The following is a 25701-nucleotide window of genomic DNA, read 5'->3' on the forward strand; positions in this document are numbered from 1 at the left end:
AAGGCTATTAAAGCCCAGAGGATTGTCCAGAGGTTGCTTTGGATTCCTTTGCCATAACCCTATTGGAAGTCGGCATGGATCCGCTTTTTGGATGTCCTTGTAGGCTTATTAAATGTATGCTTCTGATGTTGAGGGGGAACCTCATCTGCTTATATCTAAGGGACCAAGGAGGATTCCACAGATCTTAGGGAGGAGATCCCTACTATGCTTATTGAATGTCACCAGGGGTCTGACCCTCAGAGGGTGTTTTGCGTAGATGTACCTCAGAAAAAGAAATGGAAAACACAGCATATTTTCCCTGTAGTTAAGGATCCCAGTGGGAATGGCAGGATTTTACTTGGGGTTATTTAATGCTTTAATGGCTTTAAAGCCTCCTCAGGAGGTGTCTATGCCTGCCCCTTCCTGGTCTTCTACTCATTTTAAAAGACCTGGGGGAATAGAATCTTCAGATGAGGATCCAGATTCTAGGGAGGAGTCTCTGGCTTACTCTTTTTATATTCCTTCTCCCTTGGACTGTGGTTCAGAGGAAGAGCATTCTATTAGTCCAGATTCTCCTTTTGAGGAACTCTTCTTTGAGGATAATGTTGCCTGCATAATGGAATTATTTTAGGTAGGAATTGTTCTCAAATCTCTTGCATTCAGAAAAGTTATTACAAGTTCCTCTAGATGGAGTCTCCTAAGTCATCAGCTATTGCCCCAAGTTCTGGCTGTCCTCCTGGATACCGTTTCAGCAGCTTCTATAGCCACTGATTCTCATCCCCCTGCACCCAAGAAACTTGATATATTTTACAAGTTGCCTGACCAATGTAAATGTCTTTATAAATGCCCTTCTGCTGACACGTCTATAGTGTCTGTCTCATCTGGCAAGCCCTCTAAGATGTTGCCCCTCTACCAAGTTGCTCCCTTGAGATAAGGATAGAAGGGCTATGGAGAGGCTGGGCAAAAAGATTTATACTGCTTCCAATTTATCCTTTTGGGTCATCAGCTGCCAGACTCATATGACAAGGTATGTTTTGGTCCTCCTTTCTCAGGTTTCCAGAGTGGCTTCTGACCTTCCTGATTCTGAGGGGAATGCTTCTGCCCTTTCCCTATTGAGCTCCACCTCTTCAGTCGCTCACCACTCTATCAATTTCAGCTGTGATGCAGCTTACACTCTATCAATTTCAGCTGTGATGCAGCTTATGTTTTATCTCTAGCACTGCTGCTTCTGGTTCTGATATGAGGCATTACTCTTGACTTTGTCTTTAGGCTTTGCCTTATGATATTAAGGCCAAATTGTTGGATGCTCCTTTGGATAATGAAAATCTTTTTGGAGCTACTGCTACTGATCTTTTCAAGTCTCTCTGATAAGGGTAAAGCCATGCAGGAGTTGAAACATGTTTTTGTTTCTACTGTTTCCAAGTTTCAGAAGAATTATCCCTTCAATTCTGCTTCTGTTTGTAGGCAGTCTCACCCTCCACCTAAGGGAGAAAAGGGTTTTAAACTTGTGCCTCCTGCTAAGTCTACTCAACCCCCTACCTCCCAGAAACCTGCTTTTCAGGATAAGTTGCATTCCATTTGACAATTTGTTTTCCATTTCCCTCAGCCAGGTTACCATATCGCTCCATCTTTTCTTGTCACTTCCAGATTGGTTACAGATCACAGCAAGCTCTTGGGTTCTGTCCATTATCCGTTAGGGGTATTTCATGGTTTGGAAATCCCTTCCTCCCCTTTTAGGCTTCCGTCAATCTCATTGGGAATAGCCTCCTCTTTTTCCAGAGGTGCTTCGTTCTCTTTTGGTTCAGGGCACCATTCAAGCTGTGCCTCCTGCTCAGGTGTGGAGGGATTTTTATTCCAGAATGCTTTTGGTTCTCAGAAAGGAGGACACTTGTAGACCAGTTGTAGATCTTTCCCAGCTCAACACCTTTCTCGAGATTCCTTTCCATTGAATGTTGTCTCTTCAGACTATATTTTCCCTTCTTATACCCCAGACCTTTCCAGTCTCTATGAATCTCAAAGATGTCTACCTTCATATTCCCATCCATCCCCTTTTCAGGAAATCTTTACATTATCTGTTTCATCCTTGAATTTTCAGTTGTCTGCTTTACCCTTTGGCGTCTCTGCTGCCCCAAGGGTTTTCACCACATGCCTCGCTCCTATCATTACCTTTTGCAGAATGAGAGGAGTTCAGATCTTTCCCTATTTGTACGATCTGCTCATTCAAGCTTCTTCCCCTGACTTTCTGCTGCTGGATCTCCAGTTTACTATTTACCTGTTGCAGAGACTGGGGTTCACTATAAATTCCAGAAATCAGCTCTGACACCTTCTTAGGATCATATTTTCCTCAGTTACAGGATTCAGACCATTCCTATGCTGGCATTTCTGCCTGCCCCCAAGGGTGTGTCTCTTCCAGCATTTTCCAGTCTCTTCTTCCTCTAGCTTCAGTCACGGCCAGGGAATTTCTCAGGGTCCTCAGGTTCATGGCTTCCACAGTTCCCATGCTCCTTCTGGCCAGGCTCCACATTTGAAAGCTTTAATGGTGCTTCAAGTTAGTGTGGCTCCAACACTGCCACCCCTGGACTTCCTGGTACCATTCCTTCCCTGTATCAAGCCCAAGCTTCAGTGGAGAATTCATCAACTTTCTCTCAACCCGGGAGTTCTTTCCAGGCTCCAGTCCTGACTCATGAGCTCTTCACAGACCCCTCAGACAGAAGATGGAGGGGGGCCTCCTTCGGCTCTCTCAAGGTTCGGGGTCTTTGCCCTCTTCATAACAAGTCAGACCACATCAGCACACAAGCTCATGGATGGACACTTCATAGAGATTTGTTCCTGGACATTGTTTATTGGTGGGGTATTCCTTAAGCAGATCTTTTTTCCTCTCCACTGAACAGAAAACTTCATCTGTTCTGTCCCAGTCTTTTGACTTAGAAAGTGGATGCCCTGTCTTTTCCTTTGAATGGGGATGTTTCTGTATGCCTTTCCTCACCTTTCTCTGTTATCACGAGTCTTGCACAAGATCAGGCAGGACTCCCCCCAAATTTTGCTAGTGATTTCATTTTGGCCTAGACTACATTGACTCCACTTTCTTTCTCACTTGACCAGGGGCAGTCACCACAAGTTACGTCAGTGGGTGGATCTTCTCACACAAGGCAAAGGGGTCTCTTATCCAACCTCACTTATCCACTCTTAAACTGAAGCTGTGGTTGATAGGGTTTTGATCCCTTTTAGGCAGCTCTTTTCTGAGGATGTACTGTGGGTCCTGCAGGAGGGCAAGAAACCCACTAACAGGAAATCATATATGTTCAAATAGAAAAGATTTTCTTTCTAGTGCCCCTTTCACCATCAGGATCCCCTATTTGTGGAGGTTCTTCTGGTTCTCCCTTCTTTGTGTGCTCTGCTCCTTGCTGGGTTAGTGTGTTCTTCAGTTAAAGCTCATCTGTAAGCAATTTCTGCTTATCTGCCCTTGACCCCTCCTCTGGCCTCTAGATATGAGGTCAAGCAATTTCTTAAAGGCATCCTCCATATCAGGCCTCCCAGGATGACCATTCTACCTTCCTAGGACCTCAATTGTTTACTTGAAAAATTGACTCAGGCTCCTATTCAGCATGCTTCTACAGATTCCTTACAACATTGCACTTGCAAGGCTGTTCTTCTTTTGCTCTCACTTCAGCCAAGAGAGTGTCAGAACTTCTGGCTGTCATGGCTGTTCCTCCCTTCTTAGTTTTCCACAGAGAGAGGGTGCCTGTTCATACTGATCCTTCTTTTATGCCCAAGGTGGTCAATGAGTTGTCCCTTAATTAGTCTATTCATCTGGCTTCCTTTTTTCTTTGTCCACAGTCTGCCGGTGAGAAGGTTCTTCACACCTTGGATTTGCGTAGACAGCTCGGCTATTATTTGGATAAAACTAAAGTTAGTCACATTTTAACAGCTTTTTGTTACCTTTCACCCCAGGTCTTTGGGTTTGGCTGTTTCTAAGCAAGTCATCTCTTCTTGGATTTCAAAGGCCATTTGTTTCTTATTGTTTTCATGATAAGTGTCTCTCCTGTTCAGTAAAGGCTCGTTCTACCATGGCTTTTGCCTCCACTGGTGCTTTTTCAAGAGGCTGGGTACCAGTTCCATCACTGAGACTGCTGCTTAGTCCTCTCTTCATACTTTCAGTAAGCATTACGATTGGATGTTATTTCCAGTACCAGAGCTGTCTTTGCCAGGGCTATCCTGCATGGGTTTCAGGAGGGCTCTTCAGTGACTTGGTCCTCCATGGTGTCCTCTTGAGATTTTTTACTCTCCCTTAGGTTATGAATACTGTAACAGTGACATGGAAGGACATAGTACAGTTTTGTAAAATGTTACCATAACAGTAGATGTCCTTTTGTTCACTGTTGCAGTACTCGCTCCCTCTCTTCTGCCCTTTTGTTCTAGCCTGTTTTATCTTGCCCTCCTGGCCAAGGGTCTCTTCTTCTCTTTCTTCCTTCTGGATGCATCATGTCCCTAGGGACATTATGCTCATTTTGGGGCTTTTCCAGTTCTGAGTGTGTGCATCTGAACATCATCTTTATACTGTGCGCTGGGAGCGTATGTTTGATGTATGATGCCTATAAGTACTAAAGTCTCTGGTATACTGGCTGGACATTAGACTATCCTTGGCAGGAGGTCCCTTAGGCTATGAATGCTGTAACTATCTACAAAGTCCTTTCCCACTGGCTCCCATCCATAACCTGCCTCGCTCAAAAAGGGTGACCCAATCTTTCTCCACTTTTGAAAAGATTACCATAGACAGATTGGTGCCGTCTGTTATAAAAAAAGGTTATGCCATGTTTTGGGTACAAATTCTCCTTGTAAATGGCATGCCCTCATATCCATGCAGTCAGATTTATTTGCTCCCACCCATTTTACAGGAAGTACTGGTACAAGGCACGATAAAGCTGGTGCCAGAAGAATTTGTCATAAGGGGATTTTACTCCAGACTTTTACTAGTGGCAAGGAAGGGCAGTGGAGACCTATACTGGATCTATCCTTACTAACAACCCTCTTAAAAGTGACAACTTTCAAAATGCTCTAACTGCACACTCTACCTTTCCTTCTTCCATAAGCTTTTCTAGTATTTCTAGATCTAAAAGATGCTTACTTCCATATACAAATATGGATCCCTTGCAGGAGATTCCTCTGGTTTTGTGCTAGGTCATCTCACTGTCAGTTTGCAGATTTACTTTTTGGGCTTTCCAAAGCTCCAAGAGTTTTCACAAAGTGTCTGGCACCAGTGATTGCCTCCTGCCAAACCTAGGGAATTTATTTTTCTCTACTTAGAAGAGTTGTTAATCCAAGCTACTTCATCACAAATTCTCCTACAGCATTTCCAGTTTATCCTTCTCCAGTTTTAGTTGGGGTTCATGATCAGCTACAAAAAATCCCCCTGCACCCATCTCTAGACATATTTTTTTTCTGGGCTGCAGGCTGGATACAAAAAGAATGCAGACCTACTTACCTCAAGAAAAGGTGCAGAGCATTACAAACTACTTTCACAACCTTGCCTCCCTCAGCCACTGCTCAGCTAGGGAGATCCTAAGGGCTCCAGGTTTCATGGAAGCTACTATCCCAATATGTCCCCTACCCAGTTTGCATATGAGGAAAATCCAGTGGTACCTGAAAATGGTTTGGTCTCAACACTCACCCTCTGGAGACCGTGATTTCCCTTTTACCCTGTCTCAGACGGGAACTGTTATGGTGGATGGATCACATGAAACTCAACCTAGGGCTTTCCTTCCCTCCTCCAGCCCCAGTTAGGAGATACACACAGATACCTTGAATGAGACATGGCGGGCCTGAACACTCACCTAATGAGTACAGGATAGATGACAGCCAACACTACTAAAGGAACACATAGCCAACACTACTAAAGGAACACATCAACATGAAGGAAATGAGGATGCTCATCCAAATTCTTGAGTCTTTTATCATCTCTGGAAATCAGGTACCCTACAAGTGTTCCCAGGCTATACAAAAGTGATGTGGTACATAGGCAAGGAAGGATGAGATTATACCAGTTGTGCAGATTAGCACAGAAATTCTGAGACCTTGCCACCCAGAAAAACGTGTCACTCACAGCCACATACATCTCATCACAACACCATGTGTTGGCAGACTAAGCAGTTCCTTGGAGGACACTGATGAATGGACCCTGAAAAAAACAGGTTTTCCAGGGCATGTTTCACCATTGGGGGACTCCTCAGACAGATCTGTTTGCTTCAAAGACCAGCAAATGTCTTCCACTATTTTGCACCAGGAACCCTTGCCCCTCAGCTTGGAGAGTAGATGCTTTCACATTTCATTGGAGAGGGAAGTTCCTCTATGCCTTCCCTCCATTTCCTCTCATTCCAAGACTTCTTCTAAAGACCCAAAAAACTGTTTCTAGTGATTCCCTTTTGGCCAAGAAGTCATTGGTTCCTTCTTCTTTTTCTTCTAGCCAGGGGGAAAGTACTGCAAACTGCCACACAACACAACCCATAACACAACAAAAAGGGTTACTGCTTCACCCTAATCCATCATCCCTAAACCTAACTTGGTGGATGATAGGGTTCTAACTCCTGACAGGTACCATTATTTCTGAGGATGTTATTACAGTTCTCCAGTAAACCAGGAGACCCTCCACTCGAAAATCTTACATAGCCAAATGGAAATGATTCTCCTCTTGGTGCCAGTGGAATGGACAGAACCCCAACCAATCAGAGGTACCTTTCATTCTGAAATATCTGTCTGAGGTCTTGCATACAGATATGGGCTATTCTTCCATCAAAGTCCACCTGTCAGCCATCTCTGCTTGCTTACCTCTCACTTCCCAATTTATGTCCAGATCTGAAGTCAAGTTATTCCTTAAAGGGGTCCTACATGTTAGACAACCTAGAAAGCCCATTACCCCAACTTGGGACCTCAACTTTGTGCTGGAAAAGCTTACCTTACGTCCTGTTGAACCAGCAACATCAGCAAATCTCAAATTCTGCACCTAGAAAACTGCCCTACTTCAGGCCCTAACATCAGATATGAGAGTTTCAGGGTTGCCCCCAGGGCTAACTCTTCATTCATGCCTAAAGTAGTGAGTGAGCTGTCTGTTAGGCTGTAAAGCTATCTACCTTCTTTCCCAAGCCACAGAAATGGAGGAAAGGATACTGTATTCTCTGGACATTCACAGACAGCTAAAATTGTATTTGGACAAAACAAAACCCATTTGAAAATCTAATCATTGGACTATGAAATGGCCAACCAGTATCCATGCAAGCCATTGCAAATTGGATCTCTAAGGCCATCTCCTTTTGTTAGTCTGCATGACAAGTCTTTGCCTTCATGCCCTTGAGCTCAGTCTTCCAGAGCAGTAGCAGCATCTGGAGCCTTCAACAGAGGAGTAGATGCCAGTTCCATACTGGAAGCTGCTACCTGGTAATCTGTACACACTTTCACTAAACACTACAAGATTGATGTATTTTCAGGGTCCAGAACTGCCTTCGCTAGGTCAGTCCTGTCTGGCCTGTCAGATGGTTCTACTGCCATTTAACCAGCCACCCTCACTTTCTCTTAAGCTCTGGGAATTATTCAGTTTGTTAGGAATATTGCAACAGTGATTTCATTCAGGACATAGTACGGTTGTGTAAGAACTTAACGTAACAGTAGATATCCTTCTGATCACTGTTGCAGTATTCCTTCACACATTTCTCCCCTTACTCTCTTTTTCTCCCTTGGTTCTTATCCCTTGGGAAAGATCCTAAAACAGAGGTGGCTTTCTTACCACTTCATACTATGCCCCTCCAAGCTGACAGGTTTTCTGTCTCAGGGATCTTCAAGATGCTGGCTTGGAGATAGCCTGAGGAATTGGAGTCTTATATTGGCCTATATACTGCCGCTCTTGCTTGCTGTTTCTCTGCACTTGCGTGGTTCTGCTGTGGTAGCTTTGTTTGGACCTTTTGTAGCAGATATTATTGCAGTCAATGTTGGATGTTTTAGATTAGAAGTGGTACACCCATGTATTTATCTATATATATATATATATATATATATATATATATATATATATATATATATACGTAAATGTATAAATATATGTAGATATATATGTGTGTGTGTGTATGTATGTGTATGTGCACTTTTATTTATTTATTTGCAGTTTGTTAACCGGGAAAGTCCATTGGACCAAAATGAGCCCGTTTTCAGTGGAGGTCCGGGAAGAAAAGCTCCATATACAGTTATTACAAAGCTAATATCAACAAAGTTAACAATACGATTTAGGAATGCACTGATGAAGATTATTAATGAAGATGTTAAAGTAATGGACCCAGTATTGAGCCTTGTGGAACTCCTGTTGGAGTGTGAAGGAAGGAAGAGGTACTATTTTTCCAATTGACGGCTTGTTGTCTATTAGAAAGTTAACTGGAAAACCAGTTAATAGAGGAGGGGGAGAGTTTGAGAAGAGCGAGTTTGGGCAAGAGAAGGTTGTAGGAAACAGTGTTGAAGGCCTTTGATAAGTCTAGGAGAAGGGTAGATACAATGTTGCCAGAGTCTCAGGCTCGGTTGATGACGTCAAGGAAGGAGAGAAGGGCAGTGGTAGTACTATGTGCAGGTCTAAATCCATGTTGCCTTGGAGAAAGAAGTTGATTGTCTAGGAGGAAGGGAAGGAGTTGCAAGTGTATTCAGTTTTCAAGGACTTTTGAGATAGGAGACAGGATGGCTATAGTGCGGAAGTTGGAAATTTCAGTATTGTTGCCTCCTTTGTGGAGGGGAATGATGAACGCTTCCTTCCAGAGGAGGGGTAGATAGGATTCTTGGCTTAAACGGTTAATAAGTATGGTGATGGGAAGCACTATGCCATTGGCAGCTAGCTTGAGAAAGTTAGATAGAAGGTTGACTGGGGCATGAGAGCATGGTTTTAGTTTTAGTAGAAGTTTTTTTATGGTATGTAGAGAGACGGGTTGCAAGGTTGCAAGGTAAAGGGGAGGAGATGAGTAGTGTTGATGTCAGTGGGACTAGAGTTGACGGTGTGGGATGAGGGTAGAGTAGAAGTGTTATTGGAGAATGATGTGTTGAGCTTGGCTATTGAATCAGTAAAGACAGATTTGAATTAGGTAGCTAAAATATGATCTGGAGAGTTAGGGTCAGGACAGGAGTTGTCTTTTTTGACAGGAGAGAGGAGAGCAGATATACTGTTCCAAATTTTTTTAGGGTTGTATCTATGATTGTTTTGAAGCTTGGAGTAGTAGGACTTTCGGTCTAAAACAATTTGTTTTTTCACTTTATTACGAAGTTGCTTATACTCAGTAAGGGTGTTGGGTGTTTTAGATTTATGGTAATGCTTCCAAAATTTATCTCTGAGATGCATGAGTGTAATAGTTGCTTTAGTTAGCCAAGGGGTGGATTTGGTTTTGATTCTTTTAGTTCTGGGGAGAGCTTAGCTATCTAGTAGGTTATTGCATGTAGTATTAAAGTATGTAACAGCATCGTCAAGAGGGAGGGTTTTACAGGGTTCCAGTGCATATGTTTTCGTGAGTCAGAGAAAGCTAGAGGGTTGAAGTTTTTTAGGGTACAAGTTGTGATGTAGCTGTGGTGAAGATGGAGGGAGGATGGTGAGCGACGAGCAAAGGCAGGGAGATGATCACCGAGGGAGTTGGGGTGAGAAACTAATATCCAGTCCAGAATAGCACCAGAGATGTTATCTTTATTAAATAAATAAATAAATAAATAAATAAATTAATTAATTAATTAATTAGTTAGTTAGTTAGTTAGTTAGTTAGTTAGTTAATTGATTAATTAATTTATTTATTTCAGTTTGATGACCGGGGAAGTCCACTGGGCCAAGAAAGAGCCCGTTTTCAGTCGAGGCCCGGTGGGGAAAGCCCCCATTGACAATATCAGTGAATAACAAAATGTGCATAACAGAGGGAATATATACTCTGAGAGAAACAATTTAACAAGTGTTAAGAGATAACATAATATACACCGTAGATTTAGTGTCAGAGGACATAACTTCTATTAATCTTTGTAGATTCATTTAAAGAAAAAAGTTAAACAAAATTTAACAAGTCTGAAGAGAATAACATTATATACAGAGTAGCTGTAGTAACAGTGGACATATATTCAGTTAATCTTTGCAGAGTAAATTTTCAAACATAATCAGTTATGAAAAATGTAAATCACAGATATGATGAAAATGAAAGAAGAAAATGCAGTCCAGCAGAATAGGCAGAATGGTGGTGATGTATGTGATTAATGCGGTGTCAAAGAGGACACAGACATGGCTTGGAAAATAAAGATGCATGAATAGGGGAGCTAATCATTTGGGTGTAGTTTGTATAGGTTTATATTCTGAGGTGATGTAGGTGATTGAATAGAAGTCCAGTTTATATTTACATCACCTAGGAGTATAGTTTCATTGGTTATATTGGATGAGAACCAAGAGAGGATATGTTCAAGAATGGGGATGTTATTTCCTGGTGGAATATAAAGGGCAGCTATACATATGTTTTTATGGTTATTACTTTTTAGGAGGGCCAGGGTTAGTTCAGATGTTGCGAATTGAGGTATAGGCTTGGTAAAGGGTGTCACTGTTAGGAAGGAGGAGAAAGGTAGGGCTACTGCACCACCTTTCTTTAGAGTTCTGTCATTTCTTATGATCTTGTATTTGGGAGGGGTAATTTCGGAATCTTTTATGTGGGGTTTTAACCATGTTTCGGTGATAGAGAGAATGTCAGAGTGGTAATGGGATAGCCAGGCATGAAGGGTAGGAAGTTTATTGCATACATTTTGGGTGTTAATGGTAGCAAAAAGGGGAGATTTATGCTGAGAGTACGAGGAAGACACTTGCACACGTACACACCACATATATTATGTCTTCTCTGTAAACTACTTTTTTTTTACAAATTTTGAATCCGCTGGACAGTTATAGCCTCATTAATGTGGCAGCTTGCTCTTAATTTATCTTGGTTTGTGGAATAGATTGCCGGTATTTTTTGTACTGATTGTGGGTTGATCCAAGAGCATATTGTTTTGGGAAGACACAGAAACACATTAATGATGTTATTCATGTAGACTCCTGCTTTGTGCAAGCAGAGTTTCATACACAAGTGGCCAAAATTCACCTCTCCACCCTGTAATTAATACATTATAGCACATTTTGTTAGGAAATGCATAGGCTAGGAAAAGTTGTTTTCAGAGTAAAATAGCCAGCATATTGTTTACTGTAAGATGTAAACTTGGGCATTTCTGTGAACATAGCCAGTATGTAACATTGTTTTGTCTTTTCTCAGAACCCAGAAGAAGCCTGCGACAAAGTACCATTGCCAGACGGTCAGACACATCTGCTTCAGTAACAAAAAACTCACCTGTAAAATCTACACTGATACAGAATGAACAAACTCCTCCAGAAAAGCAACTGGCATTATCTCCTGAAGGAGAAGAGCAAGGTGAAGCACTGCAAGAATCAGAAAAAAACAGCACGCTTAGAAGGAGTACAAGACGAGGTCCACAGACAGCACAGGAGATGCCAGTGCAGGCATCTACACCAAAAAAAAGGGTAATGAGATCCACTAAGAAAAAAGGTCTGAATGAGATGGCAGGTGATGACACTGTGGTTTCTCCAGTGAAAAAAGAGAAGCCATCAGAACTTTCAGACTCTCTGGTTTCTGCAGATCACTGCCTTGTGAAAAATGTATATATAGGTGACAAAAAAGATACCGCAGATATTGAAACAGAATGTACTACTGATAAACCTGTGTCAGCAACAGAGTTTGAATGCACTGAGTCAGATGATGTTGAACTAAAGACAAAAACAGTTGAGAATGTGCTACAGAGTTCAGAACCCCATTCATGCACTTTAAATGTAATGTTACTAAAACCTGAAGAAAAATCTCTTGAAACACTTAATATTTCATGTGAAGTCACCAAATGTACAGATCCTGTTAAAGTTAATGAAGGTAATGAACAGGGAGCGCCTTTAATAGGGGAACATCCAGAATGTCATTCTAATTCAGTTCCACATGATGATGATAATGATGGGCGTAAAGAGTTTCTTAATGAAAGTACAGCAGACTCGTCAGACAACCTGAAACCTACCTTTGGGAATGTACAGCTCCCTGCTGTATATGAAGGAGGTTCCTTATCTGAGGATCTCCAAGCAGAAGGAACAGAAGCTTGTTCTGGGAAGTCAGAAGATAACTTAGTAAGCAGTGTAAGTGATTGCAAAGAAGACCAAAAAATATGCGATCGCAATGATAAGCAACTACTGGAACATGATGCAGGTTCTCAACTTGCTGATGTCAAACATGGTCCCAAAACTTCAAAAAGTACAAAGAGGAAGGAAACCAAACAACAAAAACTTTTGGAAAAAAATAAGATTACTCCAGGTGTGAAAAAAATTGTTCCTCGAAAACGCACAGTGGTACAAAGAATCAATGTTTCTGGTGGAAGTCAGTCAGTAATGTCTCCTTCAGAAAACCCACAAAAAGGAATAAAGCGAAAACATGTTCAGAACAAAGGTCAGACTGCATGCTCACCTCCAAAAACTCCAAAGAAGGCTGTAATTGCCAAAAGAAAGTGTAGTGAATTGGAATCTCTCCATCATGGTGTATCATCTGAGGTGCAAAAAACATACTTGGGACCTTCTGTGAAAGTAGTTGTTCAGGGGACAAAGGTAAGGACAATATTAACAGAAAGCCATAGTCCACAGATAAAGGGAGCATTGGTAAGAGAACATGGCCAAAAGGTTAAAACATTGCAAGCTCAGCACAATCCCCGTATTAAGAAGACATTGGCAACAGATGAAATTTCACAAGTTAAAAGAACACTAGGAGGGGACTACAGTCTTCATGGTAAGATATTGCTAAGTGGAGATCATGGACCACAGGTTAGGAAAATGCTGGTAGGGGACCGAATTCCACAAGTAAGGCCAGCACAGAAGAAACAGAGACTCCAAAATAAATTGATAAAAGCTAAAGAATACGGTCAAGTGTCAGCCAGTAAGAAGCCAGTGGTTCCTTCTTTAGGTCAAAATCAGTTACAGAAGCATCAAGATTCAAAACAAATTCTCAGCCTGGTAAAACGTGCATTACCACAAAGTAAACCATTACAGTATTCCAGCCTGAAACATTTGCAACTGTTGCTGAAACATACAAGTCAGCATCATGACAACGATGAAGAGAAACTTAATGAGACAGCAAAGGATTTAAAAGAGGAAGATAGAGAAAAATTTAGACAGAAGAAGACTGAGAAAGGAACTCAACCAAGGAAGAGGAGAAGTAGTACAAATTACTCATCTGTAATTAATCAGCAACATGAAATTGTTGAAGAGAAAGATACAATGGTGACAGAGGATTTAAAAGAAGAAGATAAAGAAAAACTTGGACAGAAGAAGCTTGAAAAAGGAATTCAACCAAGACAAAGGAGAAGCAGTACAAAGAACTTGTCCTTAGTTAGCCAGCAACAAGAGGATGTTGAGGAGAAGGAGAAAGAGATGACAGAGGATTTAAAAGACGAAGATCGTGAGAAACTTAGGCAAAAGAGACTTGAAAAAGGAATTCAACCAAGGCAAAGAAGAAGCAGTACGAAGAGCTTGTCACTTGATGATACTCCTTTATTCATTCCAGATAACATACCTTCTAAGGGTTCAGAAGTTCATCCTTATAGTGATAAAGGTTTATGGGATCACAACAAGCACTGCAGCTTTTGCAGGAAACCACGTATTAGCAGGTTTGTGTACATTTGCTTCTTTATTAGCAGTCACGAATGTAACTTATTTTGTTTAAGCATTTGTTTCTCCTGGTTGTTTTTACTACACATCCATTATTTTAGTTTCAGCTTTCGTTTTGTGGATTTTTTTGGTTGTTTTTTGCTGAGTACATTTATGTCCAAGAGGAGACATCTCCACAGGAATATATTACCATTGGCTGTGCCACAAATTGGTGAGACATTTAAACTAAAGTAACAGGCATACTTTACTTACCTTGAAGTGTTTCTTCTTCACATTACTGTACTGAACATTTTTTTTGTTTAGTTAAACAAAAAAAATGACCACAGACTTGGCAGACATATCCTGATTGCATATATGGGTCTTGTTAAGGAAAGAGTGTTAAGTACCCTAATGTCTGGGTTGGGGTTGGGGTTAGGGATACCACACAAGTAAGGATGGGCAGGTGGCCTTCTCCATCACTCAACGCCTTACTCTTGTATGCTAACACTACCCCTGTCCCTAACCCCAAGTTCAGTACAGTACAGTACACACACACATTTACACTTTAAACCTACTAGTTCCCAAGTTTACCAACACATCTAACCCCTTCCCTAGGCTTTATTCTAATCCTAACCTGCAAAAACTCACAAAGAGAAAACACACATACTTAACCTCAGTGCTGAAACTTTTGTTACAAATGAAAGTTTTGGCATTAGTATCCATTTCCACTTGCCTAACATTCAACATTGTAAGCCTCAACTGTTCTTGCAGTCAAAAAAGTGTGCAAGTGACCAGTTCTGACACTGGATAATCCTTCAACCAACAGAAAGTTTGACCAAATGTACAGAGCCCCTCGTCAGATTGGACTACATTATTGGCTTTGATTATTTTTAGATATTGTAGTAAATCTTACAGTGAAATCCCATTGATGTTTTTGTAGCCATTCATTGTACAGAGATGGACTTAGTTAAGATAGCCAGAGGTACACTTCTTGAATATCAGAAAGGATGCTATTCTTGTTATCTCATCAGCTGTTTCTTGTTTATTGATAACCTGTTTGCCTCCATGCATTCTTTTCTAAACTACACAGAGGTGCACTTCTTGAACATCAGAAAAGTTGCTTTAGTTTGCTGTGTTATCCACTGCCTCCTGTATCTCATCAGTTATTTTTGGAAATTAACAACCCATTTGCCTGCTGCTGTACATTTCTATCTCTCTCTGCTCTCCATAAGTTTTCCATTGACTTTACAACTTTTCAAACTTGCTTACCAAAAGTCAACATTATAGTAATAGCTGAGCCTTCTAATGCTTTTTGTCTGTTGGTCAGTCCTTCATATAATTTCTGGTTGTCCTTTTTTTGTCTGTCATTGTCTGTGGACATTGCGTCAGTTTGCTGCATTTAGAAGTAGTAAGCAAATTCCTTCTCTCACCTTACATGCTCAGTTTAACTCAGGACATAAGTGTAACCATAGTGTGCTAGCTTATTAATGTTATATTAGGCTTGGTATATAAGATGGTGTCCTCTTGTGCTGCTGAGGTCAAAACTAATGATCTGATGTTGTCATTTTCATTTGTTTCTCAACTGCTGGGTCTCTGGAACTGAGGAAATCCAGCTTGTCCGCTTTTATTTGATTCATGGATCCAACTCTCGAGCTCCTGTCTTACCCATAATGCCCCACCAACCTAACATATCTCAGATCTTGTTTGCTGCCATATTGCTCACACATGGATCTCCTACATTCGAGCTTTTGGGTGAAGTTTCCGTAACTTATAGTTGTAAGATTAGTTCTTTTAAATCATGTATAACTTTCTTTCACTCTCTCCAATAACTTTCAAGTTCTGTCCATCAGGCACTTCTTTTCCTACCAGGTTATTGTTTGGGTACTCGATGAAGTACCATTGTTGGTATTTTGCTTCTTTTCTTATAATCTTTTTTTCCTCTACCCTCTAGACGAAATTTTTTTGTTGGTACATCCCATCCTGCAGTATAGTAACAATAAAAAAAAAATTGCTATAGCGGAGTTAAAACCTCCTTTTTCTATCTTTTATATGCTTAGTATGGCAGATAAACTGGTTTTAAAAAATGCACTTCCTCTGGGCATAAGATTCCTAATTCTGATGCCCACAAGGAATGTGTTTACAGTTTGAGCTCGGCCCATTTAGAAGTGGATTGCTTTATTTGGACTGGTTTCAGTTCCAGGGTTCTTAGTAACTGGAAAAATAAGTTAGTGCTGAAAGGCCTTCTACCCTCTTCCTCTTCTTCTCTAGCTACTGGGGTTCAACCCCCCCCAAAAAAGGTCTGAAAAGGGGAAGCCTGAATCTGCCCTAAAGGATAAAGACCCCAAGAACAGGTCGCTGGACCATTCTACCGCATAAGCTCTGTTCTCCGAGGCTCCTGCGAAAAATCTCAAAAAAGTTGGATCTGACACATTTGGATCCTACTTCATCGAAGCCTGAGTCACCTCAGATCTGGTCGCCAAGGTTTTTACCGGAGCTGATGTCTCCTTTGCTCCACTCATCTTTTCTCCAGGAAACTGCGAGGAGGTATTTCATCTGCCATCTCCTCTCTTAAGTTCTCCAGGACAGTCTGAAGTAGAGGTGGGTAGGATGGTGAGGAAGTTCCTCAGAGCTCAGATCTCAGATCCAGATGGGGATAATCCCATCTCCGTCTCCCATTAGACCTGTGAGCCTGACCTCCACTGACCCAATAATCATATCTCCTTCTCCGATCTGTTCTGTGTTTTCGGAGCCCTCTGGTCTGAGATCCTTGTGGGTGTCCTCATCAGATCCGATGACAGGTCATTCTTCGACTATGACCATGTTCCTGAGTGGCCTGGCTCTGATGCTTTTGGAGCAGGAAGACCCTTAGAGCCGAAGGATCGGCTGCAGGGGTTTGGGGTTGACTCCAAAGTTATTGGAGCCGTCCTTGCCCCTAGGTGATTCAGTGCTGGACAGCTTGGGTCTGACTCCCTCCTTAAGATGAGGATCTGGGGGAGTTCAGAGCTCATTGGCACAGGGGTCTTCGGCTATGGTGCATCTGGCCTCTGTTTCTCCTAGATCCTATGCCTTTGAGGTAGAGGGAGAGGACTTTCTCTCTGCGTAGAGAAAGGACATCCTTGCCTCCCTTCAGTCCTGATGTTCATCGTGTTTCACTGTTGCAGTCATTACACTTGGGTTATCCTGCTGGCAGGCGACCCGCAGTCAGTCCGAGTTACAAAGTCTTGATCCGGCGTCGGTTGCTGTCACCTCTTCCCTGACGTCAGTGCGCCAGGGATATAAAAGTTACAATCGACACCATTTTCTTCCGTCTTTCTTGCCGTGCGGTGCCCGAAGCAAAAGCAGTTCACAAGTGCCGGTCGGCCTACTCCTGAGATTTTCAAAATTGAGTTTCAGAGCCGAAGTCTTCAATAAAGCTAAGTACCCCGTTGGGGAAACTTTTCTTGCTCCAGACCGATGTCTTTAAAAGTTAATAATTGTATTTCTTGTGGGAAGCAAATACCTCATAAGGACTTTCACTCTTACTGTATTCCTTGCCTAGGCCCTGACCACGACGTTACCAGTTGTTGATTTTGTGCTAGATTCAATAAACGCACTATTAAACGTCGGTTTGATTTTGCTTTGCATTACTTTGGCCGGAGGTTTAATTACATAATGCCGTCGGAACAACCGACGACCGGAATTTATAAAAAACGCAAAGACAAAGAAAAGGACAGGCATCCAAGGTCCAAAACCGACGACGAAGCCTCGTCAAGGCCAGTCGCCGGTTGTCAGTGAGGCACTTTCACAGCCCCTGACACCCGTTACCTCAGAGCCACAGGCCGTAACCGACAGCCACGTGGAGACACCAAGGCCTGCGCAAACTCAAGGTATTGGGCCTACGGAAACTATTCCCTCAGATGGGTCCGGAGCCACTGAGCAGGCATCGGCTTCTGAGGGTGTTTTCAGACATTCACAGCTTACAATTAAGCCCACTACAGCAGCCAAGGCAAAGTCAAAAACACCATTAAAGACAAGGAAACAAGTACAGCATTCTCCAGAACAGTCATCCATGCCAAAGAAACAGATGCTTAAAATCGCCGAAGACCTAATTACTTTAATCAGGGGTTCCCATCCCCCTCCTGACAAAAGGCCTAGGCAAGACACTGACTATGATTCCTCGGACCAGGTTTCCATTTCCTCTGATACCTCTTCTGATCAGGGATATTCTCTCCCTCCCTGTGAGGACTCTGATGCAGAAGAGTCTATACCTTCAGCCTCTCCGCCTGAGGATTATTCTTTTGGGGAAACCCTGCACACCATGAGGGAGCATTTCCATTGGGAGAGCAAGGATTATTCAGGATCCAAGAAAAGGCTCAGAGACTTCCTTTTATTGCCTCAGCACAGGCCCCTGGCTATCCCCCTGTGCTTGATATTGTTGATGATGTTTTTTCTGAATCCAGTCTGTCTCCTGATTATTTACCCCCTGCACCAGTCAAGCCAGACAGGTACTACAGGGTCCCTGACTCTCACAAATTTCTTTACAAAAACCCTGCTGCAGACCCAGAAACAATTTCTGAGGGTCCTAAAGGGGTTAAGGCTTCCACTGCTAAAAATCTTGTCCCCTCGGATAGGGATTCCAGAGCTATGGACAGATGGGGGAAAAAAGTTTACACTTCTGCTACTTTAGCTATAAGGGCTTTAAACTGCCAGTTTCACATGCTTAAATATCAACAGTACCTCATGTCATTGTTAAAACAGAAAATGGTTTCAAATTCAGAAAGTCCTGACAGGAAGGAAATGTAGGATTTATTGCATGCAGTTGAACAAGTGGGAAAGCATACTCTGCAGTGTGGTTTTGATTCATTAGAGGCTTCTTGTAGAGCCGCAGTTACAGGCTCTGTTATTCGAAGGCATGCTTGGTTGAAAGAACAAAGTTTACCTGACCATGTTAAAGTAAAATTATTGGATGCTCCACTACAGCATGATACTTTGTTTGGTGTTAAGGCAGAAGAAGTGTTAAAGAAAATGGAGGATAAAGCAAAATCAATGCAGACAGTGAAAGATTTCTTACAGGTTAAACTACCTAGATTTAGCAGAAACTGGCCTTCAAAAAAATTGGTCCTTTCCAGTGTCAGACAGGCCACAAAGAGGCAGATACTGATGCCCAAGAGGCAGATCTCAGCCCCAAGGCTCCTACAGACCTAAACAATGGGGTGCTTCAGCCCCCAAAGGAGGGGAAGACAAATCACAACCTTATAGGAAACAGTCCCAATAACTTCCCTCTACAAATGCCAAGCACTTACCTTTTGGCAGCACCCCTGGGGGAAAGCTAGCACTTTTCTCAAAAAATTGGCACATGATCACCCAGGACCAATGGGTGCTGAATATTGTTTCTCAGGGTTACAGGTTCCATTTCCACACGCTTTCAAAATTAAAAGGTATGCCAGACCTGCCACAAAACCAATGGGCAGAGGCACAAAAGCAAATTGCTGCTCTTATGGACACGGGAGCTATTCAAAGAGTTCCACAGCAAGAACAGGGACAAGGATTTTACTCAAGACTTTTCTTAGTACCCAGAAAGGACAAAGCCTGGAGACCAATACTGGACCTGTCAATCCTAAATACTTTCCTGAATGTTCCAAAATTCAGAATGTTAACACTACAGCAACCTCTGCCCATGCTGGGCAAGAAGGCTTGGCTAGTTACTTTGGACCTCAGGAAGGCATACCTGCATGTCCCAATCAGACAATCATGCAGAAGATACCTCAGATTCATAGCAGGCTCAATGCATTACCAATTCTCTGCACTGCCCTTTGGCTTATCTACTGCGCCCAGGGTCTTCACAAAATGCCTGGCACCAGTAATTGCATTTTGCAGACAAAAAGGAATTCAGATATATCCCTACTTGGACAATTGCCTTATTCAAGCAGAGAGCAAGGACATTCTTCTAAAGCATCTGGCGTTTGTAAAAAGATTACTAATTTGCCTAGGGTACACAGTAAATGAAAAGAAATCAAAACTTGTGCCCTCGCAAAAGATAATATTCCTGGGTGCAAGCTTAAATACAACTGCCCAGATGGCTTATCTCACGCCAGACGAACAAAGGCAACTGACTCATTACTTTTAAATGATGGCAACAAAAACCCAGCTCCCTGCAAGAAATATTCTGCAGGCCCTGGGCTTCATGGCATCCTGCATTCTACTAATTCCATATGCAAAACTGCATATGAGGAAACTAATGGTATCTAAAACGTGTTTGGACTCAACATTGTCACAGCCTGGAGACAATCATAACTTTAATTCCCTGCCTACAACAGGAGTTTCGTTGGTGGTCCCAGGCCTGTCACCACAACAAGGGACAGCCTTTTACCTTGCCCACAGCCAGGCAGACAATAACAATGGATGCATCGGATTATGCCTGGGGGGCACGTATGGCAGGAAAATGTATTCAGGGCATGTGGCCCAAGGAACACATGCATCTTCACATCAATCAAAAAGAGATGCTAGCTGTACAGAATGCCCTGACAGCTTTCAAGGACCTACTACATCCAGGAAAACTATTAATAAAGACGGACAATACCACAATTATGTGGTACATAAACAAGCAAGGGGGCACACAGTCCTACCCCCTATGCAGGCAAGCCATGACTTTGTGGAACACAGCACTGACCTATCAAGTACATCTGCAGGCACAATTCCTGCCAGGAACAAAAAATACACTGACAGACAAACTAAACAGAAATCTCATGGATCCTCACGAATGGAAACTAAATCCACAAGTATTCAGCATGATAACGAGGAAATGGGGACGCACAGGCATAGATCTTTTTGCCTCCCCTCACAATTACCAAATACAGAAATTCTGCACAAGACCTTATCACTCTCAAGCATGGAAAGTGGATGCTCTATCATTCAGCTGGAAAGACCTAACAGTCTATGCCTTTCCTCCGAAGCCTCTTCTTACCAAGGTGCTACTAAAAGTCAGACAGGAAAAGCCAAAAATGATCCTGATTGCCCCAGACTGGCCACGCCAGCACTGGTACCCAATCCTGAAGAGTTTGTCTCAAGGCCCAGCTTGGCTTCTACCTCAAATTCCTCATCTTCTGACACAACAAAACAATCAGATTCTGCACAGTCAATTCAGAATCTTAAACCTGGCAGCATGGCAGATAATGTAGCCACTCAGACTGCACCTCTCTCTAAAGCTGTTATGGATGTCATTTTAGAAGCCAGGAGGCCCAGCACTAGGAAATCTTATGCAGAAAAATGGAAGAGATTCTGTGCTTGGAACCAGGCACAAGGACTCGAACCACTTGTCCCTAATATACCTCAGATTTTACAATACCTAACTGATTTGCTGGACAAGGGCCTAACTTTCTCATCTATTAAAATCCATGCCTCTGCCATTTCAGCTCATTACAATACGGAACCTCCTATTTTTTCACATCCTCTACTACGGCAGTACCTCAGAGGGGCAAAAAATATAAGACCCCCAAGGAGAGCACCAGTACCAACATGGGATCTCAATTTTGTTTTAGAAAAACTCACACTACCTCCTTTTGAACCATCCAGCACAGCTGATCTAAAATTCTTATCATGGAAAACTGCTCTGCTCCTAGCAATAACTTCAGCAAGAAGAGTCTCAGAGTTACAGGCGTTAATGGCTGTGGAACCTTTCATCATTTTTCATCAGGACAGGGTTTCTCTTAGGACAAACCCAACATTCATGCCAAAAGTGGTCTCCAATGTGGCATTAAACCAAACCATTCATTTACCTATGTTCTACCCAAATCCCCAGAATAAAGGGGAGATACTTCTGCACACTTTGGATATACACAGACAGCTACAATTCTACTTGGACAAAACAAAAGCTTTCAGAAAAACTGAGCAACTGTTTGTAGCCTATGCTGCAGGATCACAAGGAAAACCTATTACAAAGCAGACAGTCTTAAAATGGATAGGACACTGCATCTGCTTCTGTTATGCACAACATGGCAAATCAGTGCATAAGGACATTAGGCCTCATTCTACCAGAGCAGCAGCCACTTCAGCAGCTTTCCTCAGAGGAGTACCAACCAAAGACATTTTAGAAGCTGCACACTTTCACCAAGCACTACCACTTACCTCTCTACTCTAAATCCAGAGCAGGCTTTGCCACTGCAGTTCTGCAGGGCCTGGTAGCCTCTCCAAATCCAGTTTAGACCTAGCCGCCCAACCTCAGCTTTGGGATTCTACCCAAGTGTAATGACTGCAACAGTGAAACACGATGAACATAGTACAGTTGTGTACCTACCATAAATGTAGATGTTCGAGTTCACTGTTGCAGTCCAGGTTACCCACCCACCATCCCCCTTTTTTCATTGCTGGGACTTTTCTGTACTTCTCAACTCTAAACAACCTATGTGGTGTATTTGCTTGTAGATGAAGGAAATGTTTATAGTAATATATGCATGTTTTGTGGCATAATTTTATCTTCCAGCCTTCCTATCTGGGGGCACCTGACATCTGGGGCAAGAAAAACTGAAGAAAATGGCGTCGGTTGCAACTTTTATACCCCTGGTGCACTGATGTCAGGGAAGAGGCAACAGCAACCGATGCCGGACCAAGACTTTGGAACTCGGGCCGACTGCGGGTCACCTGCCAGCAGGATAACCCAAGTGTAATGACTGCAACAGTGAGTACATTTACATTTATAGTAGGTACACAACTGTACTTTTCTGTTCCAACATTGGCTTTCAGTTCTGAGCCTGTAACCTATGTCCCACCGAGACAGCCTGCCCGAATGAGCTCTAGTCATTCCCTAGGAACTCCCCTGTCACTTCCGATACCTCAGCAGACCATCTCACTGATGAGGTCCCTAGGAAGAGGACATGTAAAAGGAGACACTTGGATTCCTCTCTGGAATCTGTCTCTGAGGACACTGATTTCGATGAGAGGGAAGGGTCCCCCAGAGCCTCATCTGAGGATGTCTCCTTTGGAGAAATACTGGAACTTCTAAAGCAAAAAGGTGGATTGTCTTCCAACCTCCCTTCCCAGGAGGAGTTTGTGTTCTTGGAGGCCTTCGGGTCTGACCCAGCTACTTCTAGGAGGTGACCTGTTCGGCTGATGAGCTAATAAACTTGTCTCGTAGTGCATGGAAGGAGCAAGGATACTGTGGAGCCAATTCACAAGCAACCAGATAGATTTTTAGCCCCGCCCCCCAGGACAGAACACACTGAAGCATTGAGTTCTTAGTAGGTGCCATAGTTGTAGCAGCAGCCACCAAGAAAAAGCTGGCAGAGCAGAGTACCTCTGTCCATCCCCCTAACATGGAGTCTGCGGCTTTTTTTAAAACATCTTTATTGAATTATCACTTGTGACATAGGCAAATTTACATTTATAGAAAAGTAATCAAACTGTATTAAGTTCAAATTTACAACTATTATACTTAACATATGTTGCTGTATATCATATAACCTAAGCAACATTACATAAATTATTCAGTTCCTACCCCCCCCCCTTTTTAAACAAGAAACATCTTTGTTAAACCATCACTTACGAAATAGGCAATCACACATTTATATATATAAAAACAACCCACACAATCCTAGTTGCAAGCATTTTACATCACAAACCATACTGACACACTGCCAGTTGCAAACATTATACGTCACTTATAATCTAACCAATCATTTTCAGTCAGACATTACATAGCTCATTTAAGTCTTGCCTTCTTTTAAACCTCATTTGTTCCCTGTATGTGTTATTCCCACAATTCCCATTGTTCCTATGTACTTTGCTCCTATCATTTTCTAAATATCTCAATTCCAGTTGTTTTGTCTCTGTTACTATATTAACTATTTCTAGTGTAGTTGGTTTAGATTTTGATTTCCATTTTCTAGTAATTGCTTTTTTGGCAGCCACCATAATTAGACACAGCAAGGCCTTACCACGCCTAGGCAATTCTGATTCTGTATCATAGCTCAGAAAAATCATCTCCCTCATCATACCACTCCGCCCACCAAGCATCTCCAACAGTCCATCCCACAGGGAGTCCTTAAATGGCCTCAGATTATGTTGACATGAGTGAAATTTAATAGATGATGGTGTATGTCTCTTTTACATCATGCTATATTATATTGTCATATATATACATTTTTAACCAAGATGCTTGCACTCAGTGTTTTGCTGATATATATTTTTATACTTTTAAATAGTCTATATTTATATGTATATATATATATATATATATATATTTATATATTTTCATATACATATATTTTATATGTGTTTTTCTATATACACTTTGCATTCATGTGCATTTGGTTTGTGCACGGGAACTGGATGAGGAATGAAGCGTGTTGATGTTGAAGATGTTTTCTAGGGTTGTTCACAATGAGATTATATATGTTTTCACACAAGATAAAGGAAATGTGAAATGCATTACAGGATATGATGTCAGATGTTTTTTGTGTTTTTATTGGATAATAGTTGTTATAAGAATGTGAATTAATGATCTAGGTATATAGTCTGATGAAGCATTCTAAGAGACGTGAAAGCACTAACTATTGACCTGGTCTCCTGTGTTGTTTGTTACAATAAAGTCAGCTTCAAATGCCGTGGTGTGCCTCTGAGTTCTTACCTTGAATCCTTAAAGTCTGCCAACTCACTGCACTCCCAGAAAATATATTCCCAGTTACAGCTTTCTTCCCCATCACACCTCCAACATGCTTGGGGTATAAAATATCTATGTAGACATTTCCAAACAAAAATCCCAAATCTTCTAGATTTTGTTGCATGTTTGGGAGACATGAATATATCCTCCCATTGTTTCTTTGTGAATTGTTTATTCAGTTTCTCTTCCCAATCCTTCCTAACTTCCTGTGATTAATTCTTATAGTTATTATGCAATATTCATATGCTCTACTAATTATTCCTTTTTTAATGACAGCTTCTGTTCTAGATTCTACTGAAAACTATCAGTGTTGGTCTTTCGTTTAGGACCCCTCCTATTTCTTTCTCTTTGCCTATGCTCTGATGTCAGTCCTTGATAGGGAAGGCAATCTCTAACCTGCAGTCCAAATAAATTTTTGGCGTCTTCCCATTCTGTCATCTTTCCCTCTCTACTTATTTGCTCCCAATACCATGGTTTCTTAGGGCTTTGGACAGATTTGGAAAGCACGTTTGTGCTTCAGTGACCTTTGCCTGCTGTCATTGAATTATTTGGCACACCTTACCAGGTTGCAAAGGGATTTGACAAAGGAGCTTTCCAAATCTCACTCCAAGAGGTTTCTTCACAACTGGTCACCCTTCAGTCTGTATCTAAAGCATTCCTGAGGTTGATTTCAAATGCTGCAGAGGGTACCTCATGGGCAACGGGCCTTTTGGTCAAGAGTGCTGCTAGATGACATTTGTGCAGCCACCACTTGGTCCACTGCTAGTACCTTTATTGGTCATTACAGACGGAATTGTATTTCTAGGAATAGAGTTCCCTTTTGCTGTGCAGTGCTTTGAAATTTCCTTCAGTGAGGACCACCCAAGTTACATCTAGCTGGGGACTGTGTCCCATTAGTTGAGGAAAGAAAATAAATGACATCATCAGATACAAGATTATGCGCTCACCATAACGATGGATCTGTGTTGTCCATGTTCATTCATCTTCAACCCCCCCCCCCCCCACTTAACCCCCTACCTTTCTTCCTGGAGGACACCTGAGGGATTTTTCTTGGGAACCCATTGTTTCTTTGTGCTGCAGTTTTGTCTCAGCTGTTTCCTCTCAGTTAATTCAGTGTAGAGTAAACTATTGTTTCTGGGAGGCAGCAAACTCAATCTGAGGTGTGTTAGGTTGGTGGAGCATTATGGGTAAGGGAGGAGTTGTGAATCTAGTGAAAGTGGCTGAGCCGGATCCAAGACTCATCAGTTGCAGAAGAACGAAAATTGACAGTGCAGATCCATCATTATGAAGCGTACATCACTTTTGTTTCAAAAACATCCATGCAGGTCTGTTTTTCTCAGGTTGTTATGAATAATTGTATTTTGAAATACAAAGAAAAGTAATGTAAAAA

At 42.0% G+C, this 25701-nt stretch overlaps 1 protein-coding gene across 3 annotated transcripts in view; it reads left to right on the top strand.

Moving 5' to 3' along the window:
* Positions 1-25701, top strand: part of PHF3 (PHD finger protein 3) — a 2404159-nt gene that overhangs the window by 748653 nt on the left and 1629805 nt on the right. For all 3 annotated transcript variants that reach the window (XM_044063854.1, XM_044063855.1, XM_044063856.1), the window contains one exon: positions 11262-13698. In XM_044063854.1, coding sequence (XP_043919789.1) covers positions 11262-13698 — 2437 coding nt within the window. The remainder of the gene's footprint in view (positions 1-11261; positions 13699-25701) is intronic.

This window comes from Protopterus annectens, chromosome 2.part2, assembly GCF_019279795.1.
Source record: "Protopterus annectens isolate FY-2018-M chromosome 2.part2, PAN1.0, whole genome shotgun sequence".
Classification (NCBI taxonomy): Eukaryota; Metazoa; Chordata; order Ceratodontiformes; family Protopteridae; genus Protopterus; species Protopterus annectens.